Here is a 21,982-nt window from a genome sequence, read left to right as displayed (position 1 = left end):
GTGTTGAATTTTGAGCATCCACAATCCACAGTGCTGACACCTCTCCTCTGGATTTCTTTCCACAGCCCACCCCCAACAAGGATTCCAGTTCTCATAGCCATGAGTTTGGAACTATCGTCCGCGTCCCTAGCTCGGGCCACAACGTTTGCGAACCTACTTAGATAAGCTTTTAAGGTTTCCCCGAGCTATTGCTTCACGTTCACCAGGGTGTCCACTTTGACACGAGCCACTTGAGAGGCTCGTAATGCCCTCTTGAAATCGACAGAGAAATTCTTCCACGAGCTGATCGACTATTTCTTACATTGCTTGAACCACTGCCTAGCTGGCTCGATCAAAGTCGAAGGGAATATCAAGCCTCTCAGCTCGGGGCCGATATTATGGGCCATCATCAGGGTATAGAACATCCCGAAGTGATCCGACGAGTCCCCGTCCCCATCGGATTTGGATAGATAGGGCATCCGGAAACCCGGCGCGTATGCTGTGGTTGCGATGTTGGGGGCAAAGAGTTCGAGCTCATCTCTCGAGTCATATTCGTCTTTGCCCTTTTCTGATAAGAGCTTCTTCATTAGCTCCTCCATCTGAGCTAACCTTTTGAGGGTCTGGTCCTTGATCCCCTGGTTGTTATGGGGCTGTTCAACAGCTCCCACTCCATTGTACGCATTAGGCGGGTTATTATCCCTCCAAGCTTGAGCTTGGTTTGGTGGGATATTCCCATTGTCACGTATTTTGGAAGGACCATCCTCTCGGCGAGTATGACTTTCATTTCTGGCCGGATCCCCTCTCTGCGAGTTAAGGCGATCTCGAAGGTCGGTCCTTGAGGCGGCCCGAGGGCTTTGCACCGAACTTAGATGATTATGCAGGTCTCCACCGGATCTGCCACTTCAGTGGCTCTCGGTCCAATAGCTCCCATTAGAAAAGCTTAGAGCTTGCTGCCGAGGGTGAGGATCTAGGACATTTCCGCGCGCTCGCGGGCGATGGGTAGGAACGGCGGGAGGAGGATTCCTTCTGCTATTCCCGTGTGCAGGAATACCTCGAGCCGGATGAGGAGGGGATGGGTATCTTATCGGCGAAGGGGGATGCCTAACTGGTGAAGCAATCCTTATCCTATCTGGACGGATCAAACTAGCCCGCGGTTGCTCTATCCCACCGCCTCCAGCCTCTTGTGCCCGACGATCTGAACGTGGCACGGGAGAGCTGGCTGGAGCAGGTTGTCTGCGCAAGATTTCGCCGGACCTCCTCCGCGAGTTGCCACGAGCTCTCCTGGGTGCATTCAACGGTGGAGCCAAACTTGGAGTTGAAGTTCTGACTGACCGGCTGACTTGCTGATGGGCCCTGGGAAACTCCTCAAACATAGTTTCCTGGTTATGGTGCGACATGGGCGTAGAGCTCGGGGTCGAGGTTCTAACTGATCGACTGGGTCTAGGCCGACTATCCCTGCGAGACTTGTGAGTCCTGCTTTGCCTCTTTCCAACGTTAACGTCAGTTGCAAGAGGGGGTAGCCGGGCCAAGACCTCATCGATTTGCTTATTCTCTTTGGTTAGATGACTCCTCAACTACAAGTTCTCTATTTCTATCGCCGTTAGGTAACCTGGGTTCAGATTTGGTTGTAAGGGCGTTGAACTTCCGGTGTCGCCATGGCCCATCGGCTGCTTTCCCGATCGCTGTTGGACCTCTGGGTCTGGTTCGTTGGATATGGCGGCATGGTGGGCCTCCTGCCCATCATGTTGATCCGCCTCATTACCATGCCTCGAACGAGTAACCACCATGATCAAGTTTTCGCGATAGCACTAATCTAAAACCTCTCAATGAAAGCACCAAACTGTTGACGCGATTTTTTGCCAACAGTAAATTATATGAACTAATAGGATGGATTAGTATTGATTAATGAACCGTAATATGAGAATGATAATAATCGAGAATATGGAAACTAATTGCAAAGAAAGATGGTCACTCCTTTTTTAGGTGGTTCGGAGGTTAAAATCCCCCTAGTCCACCAGTCGATATTATTGATCTATCCTTACTATTGCTTACAAGGTATTTGCTTTACAAGAAGAATCCAACCCCCAACCCTTCCCAGAGTCTTGGTATTTATTAGGGAATGATCCCTGGGTAAGTGCTGGGGTCGTCCCGTGACCTCTTCACCCATCATGTCATTCATGTGACAACAAGGATTAATTCCTAACCCTAACAGTGAAGTGTGGTCTAATCAATAGGTAAAGATGGGTAATGGGCCGCATGGCCCAAATTAGGTGTGGGATGTCTGATTATGCACGTTTATATTGCGTATCCGAGAATTAAGGAATAGAGCAGACACGTGATGTCTAGTATATGCACGTCTATAGTGCGTGGCTGACTTTATAAAGACTCAGTGGTACGTCAGGCTTCTGCTGTGGCACGAGCTTAATGTAGTACTAGCTCGTGCCTACAATACTATGTCGGCACGATGGCTCCAAGCGCTGAGCAGCTAAACCATCCATCAGCTCGAGCTATTTGTTTAGGGGTCCATACCAAAACAACTCTGAATGAATGGTGGACACGTGGCAGGTCAGTTACGACCCTTCCCTAGCTCGACAAAGTACGTGCGGATATTCAGGGCATACAATCAGCAATTAACCAAAGTTAATTTAAATCTCATTTATTAAAAAAATATATTTTATTAATTGGCTGAAAAAATGATATTTTTCAAAAATTAACCAATTGTAAATTTTAAAATCAATATCTAAATTGTTTTTAAAAAATATCTTGTGTTGTTACAACTATAAGTAGATATTTTAACCATTTAAAAAAAATATTAATAGTTATAACAACCCTAAAATATCTTAAAACAGTTAATCAAATTCAAATATCCATAAAAATATCTAACTAACAATATTTAAATTTCAAATAATTTAAATATTAAAAACTATTGAATAAAAAGATATATATTTTCAAATAAAGATTTAATAAAAATATCAAGAATTTACAAGAAAATATCTTAAATATTTGATATCTTAATTCTAATATTTGAATACATTAAAAGATTTAAAATTAAGTTGTTAGTCTATTTTTAAATTTGAATTTGAATCTTTGTAGAAAATATTTAATTATTTAAATCTCAACTAACAAAAATATCTTATTTTAAAAAACAATTTTAAATGATAAAACAAAAAAATATATTTTTGGTTTTGATTATAAATAATTTATTTCTATAAATTTTATTTTTCTTTAATTTAAAAAAAATTAAAAAAATATTTTTTTGGATGAATAGTACCCGTGGGTACTGTTCACCGCGTTGGTGGCTGGTGCGTGCGCGCATGGGCAGCCAGGCCAAATTGTTTCCAAATAATTTTTTGAGCAATTTTTCAAACCAAAACCATTTTCTAATTAATTTTTAACATGTTTTACACAAAATAAAGCATATATAAAAATTAATGGCATAGAAAGCACAACAAAATAAACTAATTTTTTTTAATAATCACATAAAATCAATATGCTTCATAAAAACATGAAAAACCATCCAATTATTCAAACACATCAAATAATCCAATTTTAAACATGTTCATGCATGAAAATAAAGATTACCAAAGGCTCTGAGGCCAGTTGTTGGGAAAACTTATACATGATCTTTATTTATTTTCATGTATATCTAATATTAAATAAATTAATATGAGATAGCCTAGAACATGTTTCTAAAATTGAATTCAAAGAGAAACAAAGATAAGAATACTTACAGTATACGCAGCGGAATGAAAGAGTCTTTCCTTAAGTTTCTCTAACTCTTGTATCCTTTCTGTCGCAAAGTATTATCAAGAAACTGACCGTTCTTCTAATTTCTTCACAGTCTTCCAATGTATCCTTAGAATCACCTAGACTAGTATGGGAAATTCTCAACACATGAGATAGATACAGAGAGAAGAAGAGAAAATAACAAGAGGCTTAGAAAATGACTTGTGTTTAGAGAGAATCTAAAACCTATCAGAAAACCAGTGATTAAACTTATGTTTAGACTCATGTTTTCAACTCTCTCTAAGCACTCCTTTTATAGACTCAATTAGGCCATTTAATTTAATTAAAAAAATCAATAAAATAATAGCCAATTTGAAGCCCTAGGTCGAAATTATCATGGGCTTTAGGCCCGTGAAATTTCCCATTTGATTATAAACTCATTGGACTTAAAATCAAGGCCTGTATTATTTTTTAATTGATTTAATTAATTAAATAATTATTTAAATCCTTTATCAAATTAATCATTTATAATTTGAACCTTGATTTAAACTTATTTATTAATTTAGATACCAATTTATCTTAATTAATAAATCTGCCATAATTTCTCTTTTCTTCTCAAAATTACATAACTCTGTAAAACTATCCAAAATTGACCTGGTCAACTTTAATAATTCTAATTGATAATTAAATCAATTAATTGAGACTATTTAAATAATTTTATCCAAGGTACAATGGGGACCATGAGCCTGTGAAATCAAGCTCCAATAAGTTATCATAAATCTAACAAATAAATTTACTAACTTATTAATTCCTCGTGACTCCACTATAGACTCGGAATTGCACTCTCGAATTCATAGAACGCTCTATAAAAAATATAGATACGCTATTAATTATCCATCATTACAACCATAATTGTCACTCCATCCTCTATAGACGGTCTACAATGAGATGGGACTAAAATACCGTTTTACCTCTCATTGTATTTTATCCTTAAAACACTTAGTTCCTTGTAAATGATATTTGAGTAAACTAATTTAATTACTGAAATGAGATCTCTATCATTTAACACCTTGAACCAAACTAAAAGGAAACCATCGTTTCACTTCTTCATCAGAAGCTATAGATGTTCATATCTATGATTAACACTCCCACTCAATTATACTACCGAGTTCCCAAGATGTAAGTATGGGCTAGTCCGTAGGGTAAGTGTAGAGTCCAAGAACTTTACTTAGCTAGTTAGATAGTAGTAGTGGTAATAATAGCTAGTAATAGTTATAGTATGTTTAATGCTGTGGATTTTGGTTCAAGTCGGGACTTAGTTGGACACTCGTAGCAACACTTGTAGATTTTATAAGTGTAACCTATAGTTTAAGAATATTAATTATAACCTAAGGTTTGATTAATATGACTGATTATGAAGATGATAATTATTATACTATAAGGTTTAGATAGACCCAACAAGAGAATGACACTTGTTGTGTGCATGTTTATTGAGAAATTAAGTATTTTTGAGGAATAGTTTATTAAGAGTAATATTTGAAAATCCCAGAGTCTGCCAGCAGCTTTGAAATCGTTATAGGACTTAGTCAAAGTTGTTTACTCAATTCAAATTAGGCCGAAAAAGTGTAATTAAGTGTATAATATTTCAGCGTATGCCGATATATCGTAGCTCTAGGGGGCGATATATCGCCACACGGGGATACAAAAAACACGTAACTTCGCATGACCACTTCGACGAGCCTCGGGAATATCAGCCCAGGCGATATATCGCCTAGCATGGGCGATATATCGGCTCTAGGGCATGATTTTTGAATAATTTTGAAACCGAGCTCATTTTATTCCATAACCTCTTGATAAGTCCAGAATCTTTTTGACAGAGTCTTAAGCCTTTGCTGATTGAATATTCAAATGATTTTCAATTAAAAAGTCATTATTTTTATTCAAGCTAAATGAAGATCTTTTCATTCTTGAACTCTATAAATAGGACCTAGTACCCAACCATTTCTTTCATTCTTCAAGCTGAGTTCAGAGCCTTCAAGCAGCTAGGTTTACTTTAGAGTGTTAAACACTTGGGTTGGGGTTATAAGCTTTATCATTCTAAGCTTATTAAACACTTGGGAAGTAAGGATAATAGTGTGTATTTTGATATTGAGGTGTAGTTCGATTATAGTACATTCAAGGTATTCCTATTTCTAGTTCCTTTCTGCATTGTTTCATTAGTTTTTATAGTTTTTCTCTACTCAATTCCTAACTCACTGTTTTCATTCGTGGTTAGGCATCTAAGTTCTTTGAACTTGAGGTTCTTGTCAGTAAGTACCTTCTCGGTGGTTTAGTTCATTCCTTTTCATCTCTTTCTTTTAAAATACTCACATTTCTATTAATGGTTTTTAGGAGTGTCCCAAAATCCCATCCTTGTTCTCACATCCCGGTATTTGGTAAGGAAAATAGGATAGTATTATATGCTTTTATGATTATGCTATAGTATGTTTTTATATGTTATGATTATGCTATAGTATGTTTTTATATGTTATGATATATGTTTTGGGGCTTATAGTTGCTTAAATAGCAAACCCCAACACTTTTATGTTTTTGGGGCTTATAGTTGCTTAGCTAGCAAACCTCATTATTGTGAGGCTTATAGTTGCTTAGTTAGCAAACCCCAATAGTTACCATGTACATGGGTTATAATTATGATATATGTTTATAGTATATGTTATATGTTTATAGCTTATGTTTATGTATATGTTTCATGCTTGTAGTAGATTTTCCTTGCTGGGCATTAGGCTCATTCCTTTGTTTTATATGCACAGGAAAATAGTTATGGCAGCGGGAAGATTCTTGGCGGCTTGTGATTGTGTATTGAGGGAGAATGGATTCGGTGGACTGCGCGAACGATTCGAGGACGAAGTTGTTTAAGTCTTTTAATTATGATTTCTATGTATTTCCACACTTGATTTTGTAACCAATTTATTTAAGATTTAAGTCATGTTTTACTTTATTTTCAAATAATGGGATTCCATGTCATGTTCTTAATTTTATGTATTTTAACCTTTGCCTTACAGTTTTTTTATAAAGTTATGAATGTTTCATATGTATGTTTTCTTAAGATTAGTATTTATGTATGGTAGTTATTAATAGTCCAAAGTCTAGAATAAGTTGGGTCATTACAGTAAGCTGGTAACGAACAAGTCAAAGAACTCAAATAATACAACCAGTTAGAATACTAACCACTCAGAATTGAGATTGAATTGACCTATGGTCAATTATATGATATGACTAGAATAGATAATAACGGTATGTTTACTTATCTTATCAACTGTCAATATCGGTCCTGTCCGATGTAACAAATACATTCGATCTTATCTACTTTGCTAATGTTCTGGAGAGAACATAACAATGTGATGTGTAAGTAGATCATATCGTAGATTAGCAAGTCAGTATAAATCCTGTGCATTAACTAATCTTAGGACTAACTTATTTTGAACATATAATCATATTTATATTCCACTGTGATTACGTCACTATAAATAAGATTAGCTATATGCTCTGGATTTAATAGAAGTTTATATGAAACAAATAATCATGAAAATAAAACATGTGAGCAAAGTGATTGACCAAGTCAAAAAATGATTTCTATTCTTTTATTGATAATAAAATGAGATTACAAAGAATTTGAGTTTTAATTAGGGCATAAACCCCAACACTTTCTCCCTTTGAGACCTTGAAAATTTGACATATTTTTTAGGCACTGAAGTTTCTTGGATATCATGTCAACTCCATTTGAACTAAAGTCGTTACATCAAGGACTTTCTCACAAAGGCTGAAATGTTGGCTGCAAAGTCTGCTTCCACATCAAGGGCTTATGGAAAATTGTTATCTAAGCATGATGGCAATATCCTCCAGGATCCCACTCCTTACGGAAGCCTAGTTGGTGCCTTGCAATATGTGACCATCACTCGCCATGACATTGCCTTTTCGGTTAATCGTGCATGTCAATTCATGCAGACTCCTACAACTAATCATTGGACAACCCTCAAACACATTCTTCGATATCTTCATGGCATTTATAATCACGGTATTGTTCTCACCAAATGCTCCTCTCTACACCTTGTTGTCTATACTGATGCAAATTGGGCTGCTTGCTCTAATGACAGACGCAACACTAGCGATTTTTGTCTCTTGTTAGGCAACAACTTAATTTCTTGGAAATCACCCAAGCAATATGGCGTCTCTTGCAGCAGTACCGAATCTAAAAATAGGGCCCTCACCAATGCTGCCACTGAGCTTGCTTGGTGTCGTATTCTATTCCACGAGCTGCATCTTGCAATCCCAACACCTCCAATCATTTCGATATATAATCATTCCACTGCTGCCCTTGTTGCCAACCATGTTTTCCATACTCGCACCAAACATATCGAGACCGACTTTCACTTTGTTCAGGAAATGGTAGCAAGAAAACAAGTCGCTATCCAATACATTCCTAGCGAAGATCAACTTGCAGACATATTCACCAAGCATTTGTTGGCCTCAAGATTTTAGCAACTACGGTCCAAACTAACTATTCTACCTCGCTCAGATAGTTTGAGGGCGGCTGTTAGACATTAGTTTTCATTCATTATTTAATTTTATTTAGTTTATTGTTATTTTTCAAAACTGTATTCTATTACTTACTGTAATTGGCTCATCTTCTTAGCCAATCGTTTTGTTGGGCCCAAAATATTCAGCCAAAATCGTTTCCTTTTACAGGATAAATGAAACGCATCATTTCATGGAGTAAGAGGCAGAACGATTACATAAGTTGGGGATTAGAACAGGGTCCTCTGATTAGCTTCTGCAGAGGAGAAATATAAGAAGGCATTTTAGGCGGGAAAATTAGTTGGTTCGCAACCAATCGTAGGGAAATTTTCCCTATGACTCTTTACTTTGTATTTTGTCTATAAATAGTTGATGATTAAATTCATTTGAATGACTTGAACTGACTTAGGCATTAGAGTGCTTTTCTACTAGGAAACCCCAAACAACTTAGCAGTCATCGGAGATTCAAGAACTTGATTGGAGAAAAGTGTTAAGTTGCGTTTCCGAGAAGGAACACTTCCAGAAATAGAAGAGTAATTTTTTCGACATCAACACGTTGTACAACTATAATATAATAAATACATCACTTTGGCTCATTAGTTGAGTGAGCTGAGTTTTTCTTCAATCTACTTTCCTAACTCATCTTTTTAACATTTATCCTAAATTTGATTTGGAATCTATTATTTGCATTATGTGGTGCATTTGGTCCAAAACAAGAAATCAATAGTTGTCCATTAAGACAAGCTTCTGCCATTGCTGATTTTGCCTCGTCATATCTGTTGGAGCAACAATTTGTTTGTCTATTTAGGGAGGTAAAGACCCGACAATATTTGGCGACTTGCTTCTTCTCCGGTGATGAAATCTGCCTTTGACTCGTCGGGATTTCCTGCAAGAAAGACACTCCGATGCTTAAGTCAGTTCAAAGTTCGATCCCTTTTTTCTTCTCAAAATCTCATATTTATAAGATGAAATATACAAAATAGTTAGTTGGTTCAAGTGGACCCTGAAAATGAGGAAGGAGAATAACTAAATTTCCCTTAAAAAATACCAGCTTTTAAGATGTCTCGCTCAGAGGTCAGAGGCGCGGATTGCCTCTGACCTACAGCTTCTGCCTTTGGAACATCTCTTTGTCTAAACGCTCCGTTTTGAATATTTGATAAATGAGGCAAGTGTTTTCGGGCCGAGCATTTTGGGCCCAACAGATGCCCCCTGGCCCAAGCTTTGGACAGATGTGGTATGTTAATCTGTTAGAAACTTGGGCCGACTCTTCAACACCAAAAGGTTCGCCTAAAGCCGTCATTCTCCGTAAACCGAGGCAATCCGCAGGTACATGATCATTTGATTACCTAACAGGTTATACTTAATGCGTACACAGTTACCGAGTAACACGTTTGGTTCAAAATTTCACCTCTCATTTAAGTAGTTTTTGTTTCAAAATAATTCTCATTCAGATTTCCAAACTTCGTTCCATCTTCCAGAGAGAAGCTTCAAAGAAAACCCTAGATATTTTCTCCATCTCAAACCTTCGTCAATCATCCCATTCGGTGTGACAATGTCTTCTCGTTCATCTCCCGACCCTACGGATCGTGACGGATACAAAAATGCGTTCGAACGCATGCGCAAATCGTTCGATATTCCAGACAATGTGACGGTGAGGATGCTCTCGGAGGCCGAGCTTCGAGAATGGCGATTTAAGGACGTAGTGAAGCCTACTGAGATATTCATGAGCTTGAGACATATCGAATGGCTCCGCTTCCCTCTCCCGGCGCTGCTTGTTCAGATAATTTCAAACTCCGGGGCTCACATTTCGCAATTTCTTCCAAATGCCATTCAATCTATAGTCGGGGCCCAGATGATAGGGAGCCTTAGGAATGTCAATATTCAATCGGACGACATTTACGCGTGCTTCACCAAGTCTACGAACAAGGTGATAGAGGGAAAGCCTTGGAAAACTTTCTACCTCTCTCCCAAAAAGGATCGGACAATGTTCACTGATTTCGATAGCTCCCATCGAAATTGGGATAAATACTTCTACGATGTTGGAGGGGCATGGTACCCTGAGTACGTGCCCCAGGAAATTTTTCCTCTGGCCAAGGTGTTTATAAAAGGTGAGTCATGTTTTTCATTAATTTTAATGTGCATTAATCGTATCTGGATGATTGTCAAGTATTTTAACTCTCTGTACTGCTGCTTCAGCTTTTCGTACCAGATTTTTCTTGGCCTCAGGTCAGGATGAGTTCCGAGCGACAGAGCAAGCTGACAGAGAAGGGGCTTCTTCACGAATCTAAGGAGAACGCCATTAGTATCAGGGGTGTACTCAACTCCTACTGTATGCAGATTATGACTCGGCTCTGCTTCGTGGATCGAGTCGACCCTGGAGCTGTGCGGGTTAGATCGCAGAAGGGTGACATGGCCCTAGGTAAGATTACTGCGGCATGCGCGAAGCAGCTGGGAGCTTTCCTGAAGAAATCTCCTCTTACTCCTTCAACTCTGTCACTGACGAAAGCTGAGTTCGAAAGGGCGTGCACTGAAACCTTCAACGCGTGCGCCAAGCGTCAAGGGGTCCCAGAGGGTAAAAAGAAGGAGGGTTCTGGCCTGGCTACAGAGTCTTCCCCTAACAAGTCCGGCCTATCGCGCAGGTCTTCTTGCATCCAAGGGCGGTCATCCACGCCTTCTGACGCTCTGCAAATCAAGCCTCTTCAGCAAGTGCCTTTGCCTACAGACGCCTTGGGAAAAAGAAAAGAGCGTGAGGAGTCCTCTTCAGAAGATTCGGACGACGGGAAGTGCATTTCGTCGAAGCTTCGGATCCCGAAAGGCTCTGTCCCCACTCCTCAAGGATCTGCTCTAGCAATCCCCAAACTTTCCCCTGGTAAATTGCCAACAGGTCAGGCCCTCTCGTTGTGCAAAAAGCCACGGGGATTTACCCCTGCTGGGCATTTACCTGGGGCACCTTCTGTTACTTCTGCAACTGGATCTTTCTTGGTAGTGGACTCAGAAGGGGTGGCTCATGTAGAGGGCGCTTCCTCTTCTCCTTCCAAATTACTAGGAGAGGCGACTGGAGATGAAATGCAAGATGGCTTACCGATGGAGGTGAAGTCGCCTGATGTCTGCGCGAAGCTGTCAGAGGCATTGACCTCTGCTTCTGATTTAGCTGTAGGGTCTGCCGTTGGCCATAAACGTGGCTCAGAGGGCAGGCGCCCTTCCTCTGCCTCTCGTAAAAACAAGCTTCTAGAGGATGCTTTCGGGGAGGGTTTTGAATCTGCGGATATCATTTCTCTGCCATTTGAGGCAAGTAAGGTCGTTGAGCCCGAAACTTTCCCTGGGGGCAAGGAATCAGGGGCTGTCAAAGTAACAAGTGTTGACAGTCTCTGTGTTGACGTTTCTTCATTGCTGCCTACCGCTTCTGAGTTTCATCCAGGAGATGTCACTGCTGTGTCCCCGAAGGGTACTAACACTTTTGAATCTCCTAGCACTTTCTTGGAGCAGCTCACGTCTTCTGCCGTGCAGACGCCAGTGTACCTCCCTAGTGATTTGAGTGAGGATGATAGCTTGTTTGTACGTCCTTTGAAGACACATTCTTCTAGCGCGGGGACAGTTGCGTTGGCGTCTGATAGCATTAAGGTATCAACGTTAGCAGAAGGTGAGAAGCCAGTTGCCCCCGTTGCTTCTGCGGCTGCATCTGCAGGGGGAGAAGCAAGTGACAAAACAGGAGTAATGTCGGAGTATGGCCCCTCTGCATCTAACGAAGTCATGGAAGAAATGCTACGCATAAGCAGACCCCATCTACCTACAGAAGCAATTGGACCTTTAAGTGGACAAGGCGATTTGTTGCAGCAAGTATCAGACCATATATGGATGGTTAGTTAATTACAAAATTAGGCTCTTTTCGCATTTTGTTATATGTGTGTAATGTTGTTTGTAATGGGCATAATCGATTTGTCACAGAGCTATGTATGTGCTTCGGCTGCAAGGCGAGAGTATGCGACGGCTATGCAGAATGGAGCCAAATTGGCAGAGCAGATGGCGAAAGTAGAAGAGGAGCGGTCAGGGAGAAAGATGGCTGAGGCGAATCGAGATGTGCTGGTGGAGGCCATCAAGAGGCTAGAAATAGAGTTGGCAGAGGCGAAAAAGAGGGTGGCCGCCACGGAGGAGAAGCTGGTAAGCACTGTCGGGCTTGAAGTAGAGCGAGACAAACTGAAAGCTGACTTGGTGGATGTGACCAATAAGTGGATGGAAAAAAGCCAATTCTGCGTTCAGCATGAAGCCCGCATGGAGAAGCTTAGCAGTATGATGAGCGACCTTGAAGAAGATATTGTGTCGTTGCAGTTTGATAAGGAGACCTTAGAGAAAGAGAAAAAAGAGCTGGAGCAAAGGGCGAACAATCTTGAGGCCAGCGCAGCAGAGGCCAAGAAGCAAAAGTTAGAAACTGAACTTCTGTTTGGGAAGAAGTTGAAGGAAGCAGAAGAGGTACGTGACTCATCTTTTGTTATTGATGCATTAGAAAATTAATGGGCCCATAAAACACGTGTGTTGATTCCGTGATGTTCTTTGTTTTTGCAGAGGGCAGCAGAGGCAGCTGTTGAAGCCACTAGGCAGCGTATTCGGGATCGAGAGATCACCGAACACAAGCTTGCGAGAGTGGCAGAGGTGGATACTGCCAAGTATCTGGATTTGGCATTACGTAATAAGAAGCAGACCCCAGAGGAGAAATGGGCAAAATTGGAGATGTATTGTAAGAACGTTGACGTAAAGATAGGAGAGTATGACGTCGACAAGTATTTGAATGAGCTTGGGGATTTGCAGATTTCTTATCCGCCGTGTCATTTGGAGAAACTGAAGCTGAGGGGCGATACGCTGGGATCGATGTATAATGCCAACGGGGAAGCTGCTGAAGATAGTGTTGCCAACGTGGCTACTGATAAAAAAGCATCAGGTTCTGCCTCTGTAGCTGAGGGCAAGTCAGAGGGTGAAAGAGGTGCCGTAGAATAAACGACTCATTTTTGTTTTGTTAACTGTTGTCATTAACTGCTGTAAATAAATTCTTTGGGATCTCCAGGCCGTTAGTTTGTAATTGATTGTAATAGAACACATTGTTAATGCAAGTAGAACTTTGTTTCCTGTTAGTTACCTTGGTGTGTGTACTGTATGGGTTTGTTGTCGTTTAGGGCTTAATTGAATGCGTGTTGACAGGCGTATGTCGTATGACGTACTCGGATCAGGAGCTTCATAGATCCTTTAGGCCTTTGCGTGCGAAATACAGCGAAAGATTATACAGATGGTGGGAGAGGATGCCCAGTTAAGTGTTGTATGATTGTTCCATCTTTGTGTTTTGGTGATGGGTTGGGGCTGACAACATTGTCGTTGCAGGTGAGCACCGTGAGTGGACGAAGGTTCCCTTTTTAAGGAGAATCTTTGACAACCCACAGTGGCTTTACTCAACGTGGGCTCTGGAAGAGCTTATCAGAAGTGGCATCCCGTACTATATATCTTGTGAACGCTACGGGTTAGGCTATCCGATGCTAGAGAGTGCGATGGCAGAGTACATACGTCGTATCGAATGGGATTAATTATGGACAAGAGAATAGAGCAATTATGAAGTCAGGGGTGGATATTGCCATTAATGTAATATAACTTATAAATAACAACTTCTGATTTATTGTTATTTTTTGAGTGTGTATCGACTTTTGATTCCATGCTTAGCATTTGTTAATTGAAGTTACTGTACAAATATTGAGAGAGGAACTGAGTAAATGTGTGTGTGCCTGCACTTAGCATCTGCTAATTTAAGTTGCTGTGATAACTGTGTCATACTCCCGTGATGTGAGCAATGTTGCTGGGTGGTGCACCTCCTTATGCATGTGTAGTAGTTGTAGTGGTCTTGTTCGGGTCTGGTCATGCCCCTGGGGATGGAAACTTTCCCATTAGGTCAGAAGGGTTGACATGATCCGGACCGAGTGCGGAGGTCATGGCGTAGAGCAGGGCACCGAAGCAGATGCAAAAAGGTCAAGATTGTGGGGCGGGTATCTTTCCAGTGCACTCATACCGTGTAGTGTGGTGGGGGGAGCTTGGGCTTCCGTGCATCCTGTCAGAGGCACTCATTGTGCGGGATATGGGTGCGACTGCGGGAAAAGTTCTTCCCGGCCTTGGATTGCCAAACTAGTTGGTGTATATTGGAGAGGAATCCGAAGCATGACAGCAGGTGGTTCTGCTGTGATAGTCAGGGCAGATTAGACGGCTGGAGGCGCTCCTCTTATGCGGGTAAGAGGGTAGGGTTTGCAGTGCACCTCCGTTGGTCGGCCAGATCAGCATAGTCAGGGCAGATTAGACTGCAAAATGGCTGGCCGTAGCTCCCTGTGAGCTTAGTCAAGTCAGATTAGAATGCGGTACAAAATCCAGTGAAGCGTGCACGCAGAAGCGGTAGGATCTTGTACATATGCTGTGTGTAGTGGCCTTGTTGCCATGAACTGTTGAGATTCAGCCTGGTTCCAACGTGCAGGATGCGAACCTTGCTTTTTTGTATCATCGCTTTTTGTTTATTGAAGCGTAGGCATGTGTTTTGAGATGTAAGTCGTGCGGTGTATGTGGTGGCAACTTTATGCATTAGATGATTGTTTATTTATAGCCATTGTGGTAGGTGGTTTTTGAGTACATGTGATTAACGTTTCAAAGTTAGGTGAGGATATAATTGAGGAACCCTCTTGAGTAAAAAGTGAATTACCACGTGTCGGACTTGGTGTAATGTGGTTGAAAATAATCGTCAAGGAATTGAATACATAAGAAAAATTTAATAGCATGTGAAAAAATGGAAAGTTGTTGTATTACTTTTGAATTGCACAGTACAACTATTAGCAATAGTATTGCTTTAAAGACAATGAATTCCAAGTACGGGGTACGATTTTCCCACTACGTACATTCTTTAGAGTGTAAGACCCTCTGCCTAGTACTTTGATGATTTGGAAAGGCCCTTCCCAGTTAGGCTCTAGCTTCTTTTTGTTGCCAGTGGCCTTACGCAGAACCCAATCTCCTTCTTGAAATGTGCGTAAGTGGACCCTTTTGTTGTAGTAGCGTTCTGCTACCTTCTGATAATTTTCCAGTCTCACTTGGGCCATTGTACGTGTTTCTTCTAGAAGGTCTAGGTTGTGCAGTAATTGAATGGTGTTCGTTGTTGGGTCAGATGCAATCTCTGTCCGAAGTGTAGGCAGACCGACTTCTGTTGGGATGACAGCTTCTGTTCCATAAACCATGGCGTAGGGAGACTCCCCCATGGAGGATCGTTTTGTTGTTCTGTAAGCCCATAACACTTTTGGTAATTCTTCTACCCATGCTCCTTTTTTGTCTTCCAAATTTTTCTTAATGTTGGCAAAGATGACTTTGTTGGAAGCCTCTGCCTGACCATTGCCCTGTGGATAAGTAACAGAGGCGAAGCTTAGCTTGATCTTGTACGTGTCGCATAGTTCTTGTACCTTTCAATTTTGGAATGGAGTGCCGTTGTCGACGACTATCTCCCAGGGTATTCCAAATTGACATATAATATGCTTCCAGATGAAGGACATAGTGTCTGTTTTGCTGACCGTGACGTACGCCTCTGCCACAACCCATTTTGTGAAGTAATCAGTGGCTACAAGGGCATATCGTTTTCCACCAACGGCCTTAGGAAGTTCACCTACTACGTCCATTCCCCATTTTGCAAAAGGCCTTGGTGCAACAATGGAGTGTAGGGTTTGAGCAGGTTTATGGATGGTGGGTGCAAATCGTTGGCATTTGTCACATTTTTTAGCATAATCTCGTGCTTCTGTCATCATGTACGCCCAGTAATATCCTGCTGTAAGCGCTTTGTGTGCCAAGCTTCGTCCCCCTGTGTGATTTCCGCATGCCCCCTCATGCACTTCTTCTAACAATTTTTTAGCTTCTGACGGGCGCAAACATCGCATATATGGGCCATTGAAGGATTTTCGGTACAACATGCCATGGATCATGGAATAGCGTTGTGCCCGAAGGCGCAGAAGTTTTGCATCTTTCAGATTAGGTGGGAGCTCGGAAGTGGTCAAGTACTTGATGATCGGATCTATCCAGCATTCAGGTTCGGATGAGGTGGAATAGACTTCCATATTTTTGCTTGATCGGCTTATAGATATGGAGGATTGGCGTGTGCACCCTCCCACAGAAGCTAGTTTGGCAAGGGCATCGGCCTTCTGATTTTGCTCCCGAGGTACTTGTGTGAGGTCGAACTGGCGAAAATGCGACCGTAAAACGGTTGCCTTCTGTCGGAGGCTAGCCAGATGGGGCGCTCTAGTATCGAAATTTCCAGCCACTTGCTCTATCATAAGCTGCGAGTCGCCTCTGACATTTAGACACTGGATTCCCATTTCACGTGCGAGTTCCAATCCATAGATTAGTGCCTCATATTCTGCTTCATTATTTGTCGTGGGTTGCTCTAAACGAATGGCTTCTTCGATTTTGAGGCCCGAGGGAGCTTCTAATACGACGCCAATACCAGCCCCTTGGGAATTGGATGCTCCGTCAGTGTGCATTGTCCACAACCATTGATCTTCTGATTCTAGTAATTCTGGCAGGGCGTCAGGAGTGAACGACTGAATTTCAACCAGGAAGTCAGCGAGTACCTGCCCTTTTTTAGCTTTTCGCGGCAGAAACTGAATATCGTATGTCCCAAGCTCAATGGCCCATTTAGATAATCTTCCAGAAAGGTCGGGCTTACTCAGTACCTGCTTTAATGGATAGTCCGTATATACGATGATTGTGTGGCTTTCGAAGTATTGTCGTAACTTCTTCTTGGCCGTGAGGAGTGCGAGTGCCAATTTTTCCATCATACTGTATCGGGTTTCAGCATCTAACAACATCTTGCTGCAGTAGAACACTGGCCTCTGACGATTGGCTTCTTCTCGAAAAAGAACGGAACTTACAGCGAATTGTGAGACATACAAATATAAGAATAAATCTTCATTAGCAATAGGAGAGCTCAATATAGGTGGAGAGCTCAAATAAGTCTTCAACTCGTCCAATGCTTTTTGCTGTTCTGGTCCCCAAGTAGTGTTGGTAGACTTCTTTATGCACTGCAAGAAGGGTTGGCAGCGGTCTGACATTCGTGATATGAATCGACTTAATGCTACTATTTTGCCGGTTAGAGCCTGTATGTCTCGGATGGTTCGGGGTTCCTTAATTTCTGAGAGGGACGCAATCTGAGTTGGGTTCGCCTCGATGCCCCTCTGACTGACGATGTATCCCAAGAACTGTCCGGAGGATACCCCAAAGACACATTTTGTGGGGTTTAACTTCATTTTATAAGCATCAAGGATGTCGAAACATTCCGTCAAGTCGTCTATATGTGAAGAGCTTTGTTTGGACTTGATGACCATATCGTCAATATAAACCTCCATATTTCTCCCGAGTAATGAGGAAAATAGCTTGTGCATCAACCTCTGATATGTCGCGCCTGCATTCTTTAGACCGAAGGGCATAACTTTGTAGCAGTATAAACCATCTTCTGTTACGAATGCTGTATGAATCCTATCCTCTGATTTCATGGGGATCTGATTGTAGCCAGAGTAGGCGTCGAGGAAGCTCATCCTTTCATATCCTGCCGTGGCGTCTATCATCTGATCGATCTTTGGTAGAGGGTAGCTATCTTTGGGACAGGCTTTGTTTAGATTTGTGTAGTCTATGCATACTCTCTTTTTCCCATTCTTCTTTGGGACCACGACGGGGTTGGCAAGCCAACTGGGGTATAAACATTCTTCGATTGCCCCCGTGCTCAGGAGCCGTTGGACTTCCTCTTGTATGACTTGATTGACCTCTGGAGCGAATCTCCTCTGCTTCTGCTTGACGGGTGGGAAGTAGTTGGAGATATTCAAGCTGTGGCTCATAACAGAAGGGTCTATTCCGGGTATGTCGTGGGGCGTCCAGGCAAAAGTTCTCATTCTGGTTTGGAGAAATCGCACGAGGGTCTGCCTCTCATCTTGTGAGAGCTTGGTACTTACCAGGACCGTTTTTGAAGGGTCAGCATCATCCAGAACCACTTGTTCTAAGGTATCTAGTGTAACTTGGGGTTTTTCTTGATCTTCTGCTAGATTGATTCCTTTTAGGCATGCTGGTAGGTACTGCTGTAATTGCTATTTGTCAGGAGAGTCCTCATGGGAGGTGGAGGCAGAGCTACTTATTTCTTTTAAGGTAAGGAAGCACTTTTTGGCCTGCTTCTGGCAGCCTTTGATATCGACGGTGTATCGGCCATTGAGCGATTGGCACCGCATCACCTGATGCAGAGTGGAGACTACCCCTCGCATCCGGTGGATCCAACCTCTCCCCATGATGGCGTTGTAGCTCGTGGCGGAATCTATAATAAGGAAGTCTACTGGCAATGTGCGTTCTGCAGCTACCACAGTTAACCGAACGACGCCCTTTGGATAGACTCTCTGGCTATTGAAACCCAAAACGGGCATGGTGGAGGGTCGGATCTGACTCTCCTCCAGTCCCATTTTCTGGAAGGCTTCCCAGAAGAGGATGTCGACCCCACTGCCCCCATCGATCAGAACTCTGCCCAGCTGGCAGTGGTCAACTTGTAAGGAAATGACGAGTGGATCGTCATGAGGCAGGTGGACGTCCTTCAGGTCTTCGTTAGTGAAGGTGATAGCAGAGGCTGTGTAGCTTCTTTCTTCTGAAGTGGCGAGATTGACCACGTGGCCTAACAATTTGTACCGCTTCACTCGTTCTTCCATCCTCTTATGGATTTTAGTTGCATGGTCTTGATTATCGGTGGGTTCTACGATTCCGTGGATCATAGGGATTTGTTTAAGAGGCTCCAGGGTGCTGTCAGAGGCTGTGTGTACGGGGTCTGACGCCTGCGGAGTGGGGGCAAAAGCTGTGTTCTGCTGCGAGGCGCCTGGTCTGTCTGTCTCCTTGATGTATTGGGTAAGCCGCCCACTCCTCATGAGGGCTTGGATCTGATTGTTCAGATTGTGGCATTCAGCGATCGTATGACCGTGATCTTTGTGGAAGAGACAGTATCTGCTTTTATCCCTTTTGTCAGATGGAGTGTTAATTTTGTAGGGCTCTCGCCAGATAGGCCTATCTTTATTCTCTTCATAAATTACTTCTTGCGGGACGGTGTACTCGAAGGATGGGTACCGCGATGGCTGACGATCTTGTCTAGGCCTTTTGCCTTCCTTCGTATGATCTGTTTGGTTCCGCTTCCTCTTGTCATCCCTGGCAGGTGGTGGAGGATTATTCGCTGGGGGAGCAGAGATGAGTGCAGTCTTCTTCTGTGCGCGCTCTCGAAATTCTAATACCCTGAAGACGCCCTCGGCTCGGGTCTGCACGTCTGCCATGTCATATGGTGGTGTCATAGTGAGATTCTTGTGCAAGAGTGACCCCACCTGCAAGCTTTTGACGAAGAGATTTGCTGCGGTGAGTGGGTCGACGTCGTGGATTTGATGCGCGAGGTCAATGAAATGCTGTAAGTATGCCTTTGGATGTTCATTCTCCCCTTGTTCAATTCGATAGAGATCGGCCATTGTTCTGGGAGCCTCTCGGTTCGCGCTGTACTGCTGTAAGAAGGAACGTCGGAGATCACTAAAGTTGTTGAGTGATCCGGCCTTTAATTGTCGGAACCATAATAGAGCCGGCCCGGAGAAAGTCGTGGAAAAGACTTTGCATTGTATGGCTTCGTTATTAGCTTCTAACGCCATCTTCTGTTGAAATTGAAATAGGTGGTTTAATGGGTCCCCCTTTCCGTTGAATGCAGGCAGGGAAGGGATGACGAAGTCCCGAGGTTTTGGCTCATTCAGAATCCATTCCGAGAAAGGCGATTTTTCAGTGGTTCTTGATACAAGATCCAAATGTTCGGTGGCGTAGGCGGATCGCCCATCTGAGAACTTCTGCATCATTTCCCTCATCATGTCTTGTTTCCAACTGTCCAAGAAACAGATCGAGGGAACGCAACCTTCAGAGGGAGAATCGTGTGCGACTTGAGGTATGGTGCGTTGAGGCCGGACGTCGGTTGTTGGCAGAGTGGATCCAGTGGGTTCTGCTTCGGCCTGCCCATGCGCGCCAGAGGTTGGGGCTTGTCGCCCGTCGGTCCCAGAGGATGGGGGGATGGCTTGGGATTGCCCGTTACTTGGGTTCATGTTGTGAGGTGGGGAATTGACACGGTCGACTAGAACGTCAGATCTGTTGGAATCAAGATTCTCGTGGGCTTGGGTGTTGCGAGTTGTGTCAGCGGGCCTGCGGAGCTCGGCAATCTCTGCTTCGAGCCTGGCTTGGGCTTCGGTTAATGTCTTGATTGCCTCGTCGGACCGCTGCTGGCTTGCTTCCAGTAGACGACACATTCTTTCGATCTGGTCGCTCATGTCCGCCGGAGGGACATTTTGTGCAACTGGGCCCGAACTCCGTTGCCTTTGGGTGGCATGACTTCTGAGTTTGCAGCGGATCTTGATTTCTTGGTTCGACGACGTGGCTAAGGCCGAAACGTTTATCGTTCCCACAGACGGCGCCAATTGTTGGAGCAACAATTTGTCTTTCTATTTAGGGAGGTAAAGACCCGACAATATTTGGCGACTTGCTTCTTCTCCGGTGATGAAATCTGCCTTTGACTCGTCGGGATTTCCTACAAGAAAGACACTCCGATGCTTAAGTCAGTTCAAAGTTCGATCCCTTTTTTCTTCTCAAAATCTCATATTTATAAGATGAAATATACAAAACAGTTAGTTGGTTCAAGTGGACCCTGAAAATGAGGAAGGAGAATAACTAAATTTCCCTCCAAAAATACCAGCTTTTAAGATGTCTCGCTCAGAGGTACGGATTGCCTCTGACCTACAGCTTCTGTCTTTGGAACATCTCTTTGTCTAAACGCTCCGTTTTGAATATTTGATAAATGAGGCAAGTGTTTTCGGGCCGAGCATTTTGGGCCCAACAATATCTCACTCATTATCATGCAGCAAAGAGTAACCAGAAGCCCATCGTTTCTCCCACACGATCTCGACTTGCTGCTTGTGTAAAGTGACATCATCCTGCTTCTGATGCTCTCAAATTTAATGTTGATGTTGCTTTTGATTATGTTCTTGCTGCTCTATCAAAGTCTATTATTGGTTGCTTGACACCACAAGAGATGGAGGTTAAGGCTTTGTTCCATAGTCTAATGGGCCCTAAACTTGTGGCTGCAACTTGATCATGCTGAAACTGATGCTCTTCTAGTTTCTAATGCTCTTAATTCCTCAACATCTCCTTCATCTTGTTTTCAAGATTTAATTAATGATGTTTCTAGTCTCTTATCATTTTTCCCTAGAGGAATGTTTCTCATGTTAGGAGGAATGCCAATAAAGCTGCTCTTGACTTGACAAAATTTGCTCTAGAGTTAGATGAAGATTGTTCTTGGTTGGAGGACATTCCCTCTCCCATTTATACTGATATTGTAATAGATTCTCTTCAATTATAATAACCTCCCCCATTTATACTGATGTTGTAATTGATTATCTTCGTTTATAATAACAGGTTTTTTTCTAAAATATATCTATATATTATATGATTATAATATAAATGAAATTATGAAAATAATACTTTTATATTATATATTTTTTTTGTTCTTATATGGAGTAAAGTATTTCCATGGAGCGCTATAGGATTATAACACCCCCACATACTAGAATATAAATCAACACCAAAATTGTCTTTTTATTTTTTATTTTTCTAATAC

The 21,982-nt window shown here is 42.3% G+C and overlaps 2 protein-coding genes across 2 annotated transcripts; both read right to left on the bottom strand.

Annotated features, from left to right (window-relative positions):
* Nucleotides 1-15,125: 15,125 nt before the first annotated feature.
* LOC133815015 (uncharacterized) lies at nucleotides 15,126-18,215 on the bottom strand. Its single transcript, XM_062247909.1, has 2 exons — nucleotides 15,852-18,215; nucleotides 15,126-15,680 (listed from the first exon to the last, which is right to left on the bottom strand). The coding sequence occupies exons 1-2, from the start codon at nucleotides 18,213-18,215 to the stop codon at nucleotides 15,126-15,128; spliced, it is 2,919 nt and encodes a 972-aa protein (XP_062103893.1).
* A 192-nt stretch (nucleotides 18,216-18,407) lies between these two features.
* LOC133815013 (uncharacterized) lies at nucleotides 18,408-20,639 on the bottom strand. The gene has a single exon (XM_062247908.1). It carries the CDS (start codon nucleotides 20,637-20,639, stop codon nucleotides 18,408-18,410), a length of 2,232 nt encoding a protein of 743 aa, XP_062103892.1.
* Nucleotides 20,640-21,982: the final 1,343 nt, after the last annotated feature.

The sequence above is a fragment of the Humulus lupulus genome, chromosome 2 (assembly GCF_963169125.1).
Source record: "Humulus lupulus chromosome 2, drHumLupu1.1, whole genome shotgun sequence".
NCBI classification, from domain to species: Eukaryota; Viridiplantae; Streptophyta; class Magnoliopsida; order Rosales; family Cannabaceae; genus Humulus; species Humulus lupulus.
Note: the sequence above shows the minus strand (reverse complement) of the source record. Positions and strands in the feature narration are given on the sequence as shown.

Coding starts and splice junctions, on each gene's coding strand:
- LOC133815015 (XM_062247909.1), bottom strand. CDS start 18,215: ATGAGAACTTTTGCCTGGACGCCCCACGACATACCCGGAATAGACCCT. Junction 15,681..15,851: donor TGGCAGAGGCGTACGTCACG/GTCAGCAAAACA, acceptor ACTTATCCACAG/GGCAATGGTCAGGCAGAGGC.
- LOC133815013 (XM_062247908.1), bottom strand. CDS start 20,639: ATGAGCGACCAGATCGAAAGAATGTGTCGTCTACTGGAAGCAAGCCAG.